This window comes from Oncorhynchus nerka, unplaced genomic scaffold, assembly GCF_034236695.1.
Source record: "Oncorhynchus nerka isolate Pitt River unplaced genomic scaffold, Oner_Uvic_2.0 unplaced_scaffold_3347, whole genome shotgun sequence".
In the NCBI taxonomy this organism is placed as follows: Eukaryota; Metazoa; Chordata; class Actinopteri; order Salmoniformes; family Salmonidae; genus Oncorhynchus; species Oncorhynchus nerka.
Window position 1 is genome coordinate 7,252 of NW_027037948.1, and position 11,246 is coordinate 18,497.

General features: G+C 45.6%; 1 protein-coding gene across 1 annotated transcript; it reads left to right on the plus strand.

The window, feature by feature from the left end:
• Positions 1-9,526: 9,526 nt before the first annotated feature.
• Positions 9,527-10,297, plus strand: LOC135566784 (histidine-rich glycoprotein-like). The gene has a single exon (XM_065014396.1). It carries the CDS (start codon positions 9,527-9,529, stop codon positions 10,295-10,297), a length of 771 nt encoding a protein of 256 aa, XP_064870468.1.
• The last annotated feature ends 949 nt before the right edge of the window (positions 10,298-11,246 follow it).

The following is an 11,246-nucleotide window of genomic DNA, read 5'->3' on the forward strand; positions in this document are numbered from 1 at the left end:
TTGGAGTGGGTGTGTAGAAAAAGGCTGGAATGAAGGGTATTCAGAAGGGGCCTGGGAGGGGTTTCTGTCAAGGTTCATGGAAGGGTTTTGATAGGTAGTTATCAGGTTCATGGAAGGGTTTTGATAGGTAGTTATCAGGTTCATGGAAGGGTTTTGATAGGTAGTTATCAGGTCCCTGGAAGGGTTTTGATAGGTAGTTATCAGGTCCCTGGAAGGGTTTTGATAGGTAGTTATCAGGTCCCTGGAAGGGTTTTGATAGGTAGTTATCAGGTCCCTGGAAGGGTTTTGATTGGTAGTTATCAGGTCCCTGGAAGGGTTTTGATAGGTAGTTATCAGGTCCCTGGAAGGGTTTTGATAGGTAGTTATCAGGTTCCTGGAAGGGTTTTGATAGGTAGTTATCAAATCAAATCAAATTTTATTTGTCACATACACATGGTTAGCAGATGTTAATGCGAGTGTAGCGAAATGCTTGTGCTTCTAGTTCCGACAATGCAGTGATAACCAACAAGTAATCTAACTAACAATTCTAAAACTACTGTCTTATACACAGTGTAAGGGGATAAAGAATATGTACATAAGGATATATGAATGAGTGATGGTACAGAGCAGCATACAGTAGATGGTATAGAGTACAGTATATACATATGAGATGAGAATGTAGACAAAGTAAACAAAGTGGCATAGTTAACCTGTTAAGACTCTAGGGGCAGTATTTCATTTTTGGATAAAAAGAAGTGCCCGTTTTAAGCGCAATATTTTGTCACGAAAAGATGCTCGAATATGCTTGGAATTGATAGTTTTGGAAAGAAGACAGTCTTACGTTTCCAGAAATGCAAAGATTTTCACTGTGAGTCCCTTAGAACAAATGCTTCGGGCAAAACCAAGATGTATGACCGACCAGGAAATGCACAGGATTTCTGAGGCTACGTTTTCCATGATCGCCTTATATGGCTGTGAATGCGACAGGAATGAACGGACTCTTTCTCTTGTTTCCCCAAGGTCTTTGCAGCATTGTGACGTATTTGTAGGGATATCATTGGAAGATTGACCATAAGGGACTACATTTACCAGGTGTCCCGCTTGGTGTCTGCGTGGCAATCGGTGCGCAAAAGTCAGGTCCCGGTATTTTTCCATTCAAATCTCAGAACAAACCAGGCTACAAGGACGGTGCTTTCAATGGAGAAATATGACAAACCACCTTCAGGATTGATTCAAACAACGTTTTCCATGTTTCAGTCGATATTATGGAGTTAATTCGGAAAAAAGTTCGACATGTAGGTGACTGAATTTTCGGTTAGTTTCGGTAGCCATATGCATAGTAACAAAAGGTAACGATGTGTCCTACACAAGAATCTTTCAGGAAAAACTGGACATCTGCTATGTAACTGAGAGTCTCCTCATTGAAACATCTGAAGTTCTTCAAAGGTAAATTATTTTATTTGATTCCTTGGCTGGTTTTTGTGAATATGTTGCGTGCTAAATGCTAACGCTAATGCTAAGCTAGCTATCACCACTCTTACACAAATTAGTGATTTTCTCTGGTTCTAAAGCATATTTTGAAAATCTGAGACGACAGGATTGTTAAGAAAAGGATAAGCTTGAGAACAGGCATATTTATTTCATTTCATTTGCGATTTTTAGAAATCGCTAACGTTGCGTTATGCTAATGAGCTTGAGGCTGTAGTTACGCTACCGCATACGGGTTTGGTCGGACTATGAGGTTAAAGTGGCTAGTGATACATGTATTACATAAGGATGCAGTCGATGATGTAGAGTACAGTATATACGTATGCATATGAGATGAATAATGTAGGGTAAGTAACATAATATAAGGTAGCATTGTTTAAAGTGGCTAGTGATATATTTACAACATTTCCCATCAATTCCCATTATTAAAGTGGCTGGAGTTGGGTCAGTGTCAATGACAGTGTGTTGGCAGCAGCCACTCAATGTTAGTGGTGGCTGTTTAACAGTCTGATGGCCTTGAGATAGAAGCTGTTTTTCAGTCTCTCGGTCCCAGCTTTGATGCACCTGTACTGACCTCGCCTTCTGGATGATAGCGGGGTGAACAGGCAGTGGTTCGGGTGGTTGATGTCCTTGATGATCTTTATGGCCTTCCTGTAACATCGGGTGGTGTAGGTGTCCTGGAGGGCAGGTAGTTTGCCCCTGGGTGATGCGTTGTGCAGACCTCACTACCTCTGGAGAGCCTTTTACGGCTGAGGGCGGAGCAGTTGCCGTACCAGGCGGTGATACAGCCCGCCAGGATGCTCTCGATTGTGCATCTGTAGAATTTTGTGAGTGCTTTTGGTGACAAGACGAATTTCTTCAGCCTCCTGAGGTTGAAGAGGCGCTGCTGCGCCTTCTTCACGACGCTGTCAGTGTGAGTGGACCAATTCAGTTTGTCTGTGATGTGTATGCCGAGGAACTTAAAACTTGCTACCTTCTCCACTACTGTTCCATCGATGTGGATAGGGGGGTGTTCTCTCTGCTGTTTCCTGAAGTCCACAATCATCTCCTTAGTTTTGTTGACGTTGAGTGTGAGGTTATTTTCCTGACACCACACTCCGAGGGCCCTCACCTCCTCCCTGTAGGCCGTCTCGTCGTTGTTGGTAATCAAGCCTACCACTGTTGTGTCGTCCGCAAACTTGATGATTGAGTTGGAGGCGTGCGTGGCCACGCAGTCATGGGTGAACAGGGAGTACAGGAGAGGGCTCAGCACGCACCTCAGGGGCCCCGTGTTGAGGATCAGCGGGGAGGAGATGTTGTTGCCTACCCTCACCACCTGGGGCGGCCCGTCAGGAAGTCCAGTACCCAGTTGCACAGGGCTGGGGGTCGAGACCCAGGGTCTCGAGCTTGATGACGAGCTTGGAGGGTACTATGGTGTTGAATGCCGAGCTGTAGTCGATGAACAGCATTCTCACATAGGTATTCCTCTTGTCCAGGTGGGTTAGGGCAGTGTGCAGTGTGGTTGAGATTGCATCGTCTGTGGACCTATTTGGGCGGTAAGCAAATTGGAGTGGGTCTAGGGTGTCAGTTAGGGTGGGAGGTGATATGGTCCTTGACTAGTCTCTCAAAGCACTTCATGATGACGGAAGTGAGTGCTACGGGCGGTAGTCGTTTAGCTCAGTTACCTTAGCTTTCTTGGGAACAGGAACAATGGTGGCCCTCTTGAAGCATGTGGGAACAGCAGACTGGTATAGGGATTGATTGAATATGTCCATTAAACACACCGGCCAGCTGGTCTGCGCATGCCCTGAGGGCGCGGCTGGGGATGCCGTCTGGGCCTGCAGCCTTGCGAGGGTTAACACGTTTAAATGTCTTACTCACCTCGGCTGCAGTGAAGGAGAGACCGCATGTTTTCGTTGCAGGCCGTGTCAGTGGCACTGTATTGTCCTCAAAGCGGCAAAAAGTTATTTAGTCTGCCTGGGAGCAAGACATCCTGGTCCGTGACTGGGCTGGGTTTCTTCTTGTAGTCCGTGATTGACTGTAGACCCTGCCACATTCCTCTTGTGTCTGAGCCATTGAATTGAGATTCCACTTTGTCTCTGTACTGACGCTTAGCTTGTTTAATAGCCTTGCGGAGGAAATAGCTGCACTGTTTGTATTCGGTCATGTTGACAGACACCTTGCCCTGATTAAAAGCAGTGGTTCGCGCTTTCAGTTTCACGCGAATGCTGCCATCAATCCACGGTTTCTGGTTAGGGAATGTTTTTATCGTTGCTATGGGAACGACATCTTCAACGCACGTTCTAATGAACTCGCACACCGAATCAGCGTATTCGTCAATATTTTTATCTGATTTAATACGTAAACATGTCCCAGTCCACGTGATGGAAGCAGTCTTGAGTGTGGAGTCAGCTTGGTCTGACCAGCGTTGGACAGACCCAGCGTGGGAGCCTCTTGTTTAAGTTTCTGCCTGTAGGCAGGGAGCAACAAAATGGAGTCGTGGTCAGCTTTTCCGAAAGGGGGCGGGCAGGGCCTTATATGCGTCGCGGAAGTTAGAGTAACAATGATCCAAGGTTTTACCACCCTGGTTGCGCAACGATATGCTGATACAATTTAGGGGAGTCTTGTTTTCAGATTAGCTTTGTTAAAATCTCCAGCTACAATGAATGCAGCCTCCGGATAAATGGTTTCCAGTTTGCAAAGAGTTAAATAAAGTTTGTTCAGATCCATCGATGTGTCTGCTTGGGGGGGGTTATATATGGCTGTGATTATAATCGAAGAGAATTCTCTTGGAAGATAATGCGGTCTACATTTGATTGTGAGGAATTCTAAATCAGGTGAACAGAAGGATTTGAGTTCCTGTATGTTTCCTTCATCACACCATGTCTCGTTAGTCATGAGGCATACGCCCCCGCCACTCTTCTTACCAGAAAGATGTTTGTTTCTGTCGGCGCGATGCGTGGAGAAACCCGTTGGCTGCACCGCCCCGGATAGCGTCTTTCCAGTGAGCCATGTTTCCGTGAATTAGAGAACGTTGCAGTCTCTGATGTCCCTCTGGAATGCTCCGATTTCATCAACCTTGTTGTCAAGAGACTGGACATTGGCAAGAAGAATGCTGGGGAGTGGTGCGCGATGTGCCCTTGTCCTGAGTCTGACCAGAAGACCGTTACGTTTCCCTCTTTTTCGGAGTCGTTTCCTTGGGTCGCTGCATGCGATCCATTCCGTTGTCCTGTTTGTAAGGCAGAACACAGGATCCGCGTCGCGGAAAACATATTCTTGGTCGTACTGATGGTGAGTTGACGCTGATCTTATATTCAGTAGTTCTTCTCGACTGTATGTAATGAAACCTAAGATGACCTGGGGTACTAAGAAATAACACGTAAAATAACAAAAAACTGCATAGTTTCCTAGGAACGCGAAGCGAGGCGGCCATCTCTGTCGGTGCCGGAAGTATCAGGTCCCTGGAAGGTTTTTGATAGGTAGTTATCAGGTCCCTGGAAGGGTTTTGATAGGTAGTTATCAGGTTCCTGGAAGGGTTTTGATAGGTAGTTATCAGGTTCCTGGAAGGGTTTTGATAGGTAGTTATCAGGTCACTGGAAGGGTTTTGATAGGTAGTTATCAGGTCCCTGGAAGGGTTTTGATAGGTAGTTATCAGGTCCCTGGAAGGGTTTTGATTGGTAGTTATCAGGTCCCTGGAAGGGTTTTGATAGGTAGTTATCAGGTGCTGGAAGGGTTTTGATAGGTAGTTATCAGGTGCTGGAAGGGTTTTGATAGGTAGTTATCAGGTCCCTGGAATGGTTTTGATAGGTAGTTATCAGGTCCCTGGAAGGGTTTTGATAGGTAGTTATCAGGTCCCTGGAAGGGTTTTGATAGGTAGTTATCAGGTGCTGGAAGGGTTTTGATAGGTAGTTATCAGGTCACTGGAAGGGTTTTGATAGGTAGTTATGATGGATGACGGATCACCACCTCAAGCTGAACCTCGGCAAGACGGAGCTGCTCTTCCTCCCGGGGAAGGACTGCCCGTTCCATGATCTCGCCATCACGGTTGACAACTCCATTGTGTCCTCCTCCCAGAGCGCTAAGAACCTTGGCGTGATCCTGGACAACACCCTGTCGTTCTCAACTAACATCAAGGCGGTGGCCCGTTCCTGTAGGTTCATGCTCTACAACATCCGCAGAGTACGACCCTGCCTCACACAGGAAGCGGCGCACGTCCTAATCCAGGCACTTGTCATCTCCCGTCTGGATTACTGCAACTCGCTGTTGGCTGGGCTCCCTGCCTGTGCCATTAAACCCCTACAACTCATCCAGAACGCCGCAGCCCGCCTGGTGTTCAACCTTCCCAAGTTCTTCACGTCACCCCGCTCCTCCGCTCTCTCCACTGGCTTCCAGTTGAAGCTCGCATCCGCTACAAGACCATGGTGCTTGCCACGGAGCTGTGAGGGGAACGGCACCTCAGTACCTCCAGGCTCTGATCAGGCCCTACACCCAAACAAGGGCACTGCGTTCATCCACCTCTGGCCTGCTCGCCTCCCTACCACTGAGGAAGTACAGTTCCCGCGCAGCCCAGTCAAAACTGTTCGCTGCTCTGGCCCCCCAATGGTGGAACAAACTCCCTCACGACGCCAGGACAGCGGAGTCAATCACCACCTTCCGGAGACACCTGAAACCCCACCTCTTTCAGGAATACCTAGGATAGGATAAAGTAATCCTTCTCACCCCCCTTAAAAGATTTAGATGCACTATTGTAAAGTGGCTGTTCCACTGGATGTCTTAAGGTGAACGCACCAATTTGTAAGTCGCTCTGGATAAGAGCGTTTGCTAAATGACTTAAATGTAAATGTAAATGTTATCAGGTCCCTGGAAGGGTTTTGATAGGTAGTTATCAGGTTCCTGGAAGGGTTTTGATAGGTAGTTATCAGGTCACTGGAAGGGTTTTGATAGGTAGTTATCAGGTCCCTGGAAGGGTTTTGATAGGTAGTTATCAGGTCCCTGGAAGGGTTTTGATTGGTAGTTATCAGGTCCCTGGAAGGGTTTTGATAGGTAGTTATCAGGTGCTGGAAGGGTTTTGATAGGTAGTTATCAGGTCCCTGGAAGGGTTTTGATAGGTAGTTATCAGGTCCCTGGAAGGGTTTTGATAGGTAGTTATCAGGTCCCTGGAAGGGTTTTGATAGGTAGTTATCAGGTTCCTGGAAGGGTTTTGATAGGTAGTTATCAGGTCCCTGGAAGGGTTTTGATAGGTAGTTATCAGGTCACTGGAAGGGTTTTGATAGGTAGTTATCAGGTCCCTGGAAGGGTTTTGATAGGTAGTTATCAGGTCCCTGGAATGGTTTTGATAGGTAGTTATCAGGTTCCTGGAAGGGTTTTGATAGGTAGTTATCCGGTTCCTGGAAGGGTTTTGATAGGTAGTTATCAGGTCACTGGAAGGGTTTTGATAGGTAGTTATCAGGTCCCTGGAAGGGTTTTGATAGGTAGTTATCAGGTGCTGGAAGGGTTTTGATAGGTAGTTATCAGGTCCCTGGAAGGGTTTTGATAGGTAGTTATCAGGTCCCTGGAAGGGTTTTGATAGGTAGTTATCAGGTCCCTGGAAGGGTTTTGATAGGTAGTTATCAGGTCCCTGGAAGGGTTTTCATAGGTAGTTATCAGGTGCTGGAAGGGTTTTGATAGGTAGTTATCAGGTCCCTGGAAGGGTTTTGATAGGTAGTTATCAGGTTCCTGGAAGGGATTTGATAGGTAGTTATCAGGTCCCTGGAAGGGTTTTGATAGGTAGTTATCAGGTCCCTGGAAGGGTTATGATTGGTAGTTATCAGGTGCTGGAAGGGTTTTGATTGGTAGTTATCAGGTGCTGGAAGGGTTTTGATTGGTAGTTATCAGGTGCTGGAAGGGTTTTGATTGGTAGTTATCAGGTTCCTGGAAGGGTTTTGATAGGTAGTTATCAGGTTCCTGGAAGGGTTTTGATAGGTAGTTATCAGGTCCCTGGAAGGGTTTTGATAGGTAGTTATCAGGTCACTGGAAGGGTTTTGATAGGTAGTTATCAGGTCCCTGGAAGGGTTTTCATAGGTAGTTATCAGGTCCCTGGAATGGTTTTGATAGGTAGTTATCAGGTTCCTGGAAGGGTTTTGATAGGTAGTTATCAGGTTCCTGGAAGGGTTTTGATAGGTAGTTATCAGGTCACTGGAAGGGTTTTGATAGGTAGTTATCAGGTCCCTGGAAGGGGTTTGATAGGTAGTTATCAGGTGCTGGAAGGGTTTTGATAGGTAGTTATCAGGTCCCTGGAAGGGTTTTGATAGGTAGTTATCAGGTCCCTGGAAGGGTTTTGATAGGTAGTTATCAGGTCCCTGGAAGGGTTATGATTGGTAGTTATCAGGTGCTGGAAGGGTTTTTATAGGTAGTTATCAGGTTCCTGGAAGGGTTTTGATAGGTAGTTAACAGGTCCCTGGAAGGGTTTTGATAGGTAGTTATCAGGTTCCTGGAAGGGATTTGATAGGTAGTTATCAGGTCCCTGGAAGGGTTTTGATAGGTAGTTATCAGGTCCCTGGAAGGGTTATGATTGGTAGTTATCAGGTGCTGGAAGGGTTTTGATTGGTAGTTATCAGGTGCTGGAAGGGTTTTGATTGGTAGTTATCAGGTGCTGGAAGGGTTTTGATAGGTAGTTATCAGGTGCTGGAAGGGTTTTGATTGGTTGTTATCAGGTGCTTGGAAGGGTTTTTATAGGTAGTTATCAGGTCCCTGGAAGGGTTTTGATAGGTAGTTATCAGGTCCCTGGAAGGGTTTTGATAGGTAGTTATCAGGTGCTGGAAGGGTTTTGATTGGTAGTTATCAGGTGCTGGAAGGGTTTTGATTGGTAGTTATCAGGTGCTGGAAGGGTTTTGATTGGTAGTTATCAGGTGCTGGAAGGGTTTTGATAGGTAGTTATCAGGTTCCTGGAAGGGTTTTGATAGGTAGTTATCAGGTCACTGGAAGGGTTTTGATAGGTAGTTATCAGGTCCCTGGAAGGGTTTTCATAGGTAGTTATCAGGTCCCTGGAATGGTTTTGATAGGTAGTTATCAGGTTCCTGGAAGGGTTTTGATAGGTAGTTATCAGGTTCCTGGAAGGGTTTTGATAGGTAGTTATCAGGTCACTGGAAGGGTTTTGATAGGTAGTTATCAGGTCCCTGGAAGGGGTTTGATAGGTAGTTATCAGGTGCTGGAAGGGTTTTGATAGGTAGTTATCAGGTCCCTGGAAGGGTTTTGATAGGTAGTTATCAGGTCCCTGGAAGGGTTTTGATAGGTAGTTATCAGGTCCCTGGAAGGGTTATGATTGGTAGTTATCAGGTGCTGGAAGGGTTTTGATTGGTAGTTATCAGGTGCTGGAAGGGTTTTGATTGGTAGTTATCAGGTGCTGGAAGGGTTTTGATAGGTAGTTATCAGGTGCTGGAAGGGTTTTGATTGGTTGTTATCAGGTGCTTGGAAGGGTTTTTATAGGTAGTTATCAGGTCCCTGGAAGGGTTTTGATAGGTAGTTATCAGGTCCCTGGAAGGGTTTTGATAGGTAGTTATCAGGTGCTGGAAGGGTTTTGATTGGTAGTTATCAGGTGCTGGAAGGGTTTTGATTGGTAGTTATCAGGTGCTGGAAGGGTTTTGATTGGTAGTTATCAGGTGCTGGAAGGGTTTTGATAGGTAGTTATCAGGTTCCTGGAAGGGTTTTGATAGGTAGTTATCAGGTGCTGGGAGGGTTTTGATAGGTAGTTATCAGGTTCTTGGATGGGGTATGGGTGGAGTTTTGAGGAGGTCTGAACAGTCACGATCACCTGTCAGAGGAGGTCCTGAGCTGGGTGAAGGTGCTCTGTAGCGAGGTTGCCTGGCACCACAGGGCCCTCGCATGGGTCTGCTAACGACCCTGTCGAGAGGCACATGTCTGGGAGGGAGGTCAGGGTGGGGGTGAGAGTTGTTATCCAACTGATTTACTCATATTACCATGAGCAACAATCACACTAGCTCTATTGTTAACCCAAACAGATCGTACTGTACCTACACACAGTAACAAACACTATTCTCTTCCCTTGTATCAACAGATACATCATGAGTTGCTGTATCAACAGATGCATCATGAGTTGCTGTATCAACAGATACATCATGAGTTGCTGTATCAACAGATGCATCATGAGTTGCTGTATCAACAGACGCATCATGAGTTGCTGTATCAACAGATGCATCATGAGTTGCTGTATCAACAGATGCATCATGAGTTGCTGTATCAACAGACGCATCATGAGTTGCTGTATCAACAGATACATCATGAGTTGCTGTATCAACAGACGCATCATGAGTTGCTGTATCAACAGATGCATCATGAGTTGCTGTATCAACAGACGCATCATGAGTTGCTGTATCAACAGATGCATCATGAGTTGCTGTATCAACAGATGCATCATGAGTTGCTGTATCAACAGATGCATCATGAGTTGTTGTATCAACAGATGCATCATGAGTTGCTGTATCAACAGATGCATCATGAGTTGCTGTATCAACAGATACATCATGAGTTGCTGTATCAACAGATGCATCATGAGTTGCTGTATCAACAGATGCATCATGAGTTGCTGTATCAACAGATGCATCATGAGTTGCTGTATCAACAGATGCATCATGAGTTGCTAGATCAACAGATGCATCATGAGTTGCTGTATCAACAGATGCATCATGAGTTGCTGTATCAACAGACGCATCATGAGTTGCTGTATCAACAGATGCATCATGAGTTGCTGTATCAACAGATGCATCATGAGTTGCTGTATCAACAGATGCATCATGAGTTGCTGTATCAACAGATGCATCATGAGTTGTTGTATCAACAGACCCATCATGAGTGAAAGGCGTGGTCAACAGACGCATCATGAGTTGCTAAACATCAACAGATGCATCATGAGTTGCTGTATCAACAGATGCATCATGAGTTGCTGTATCAACAGATGCATCATGAGTTGCTGTATCAACAGATGCATCATGAGTTGCTGTATCAACAGATGCATCATGAGTTGCTGTATCAACAGATACATCATGAGTTGCTGTATCAACAGATGCATCATGAGTTGCTGTATCAACAGATGCAGCATGAGTTGCTGTATCAACAGATGCAGCATGAGTTGCTAGAGCTTGCCAGAGTGACTGCACTGTGCAAGAATGTCTTGTTCATTTTTCAGCCATTGGAATGTTTTCATAGTTCAAATATCATAACAAAGAATGAATTGACAAATCACGGTTTGAATGGAATTACCACCCCATGTGAACTCCATGGCAAGGAGAGAACTTCCTCAATGTGAGAGTCCACAGAGAGGGATAAGAAGTTACTCAACGTGTCCACAGAGAGGGATAAGGAGTTACTCAATGTGAGAGTTCACAGAGAGGGATAAGAAGTTACTCAACGTGTCCACAGAGAGGAATAAGAAGTTACTCAACGTGTCCACAGAGAGGGATACGAAGTTACTCAACGTGTCCACAGAGAGGGATAAGAAGTTACTCAACGTGTCTACAGAGAGGGATAAGATGTTACTCAACGTGTCCACAGAGAGGGATAAGAAGTTACTCAACGTGTCCACAGAGAGGGATAAGGAGTTACTCAATGTGAGAGTCCACAGAGAGGGATAAGAAGTTACTCAACGTGTCCACAGAGAGGAATAAGAAGTTACTCAACGTGTCCACAGAGAGGGATAAGAAGTTACTCAACGTGTCCACAGAGAGGGATAAGGAGTTACTCAATGTGAGAGTCCACAGAGAGGGATAAGAAGATACTCTACGTGTCCACAGAGAGTGATAAGAAGT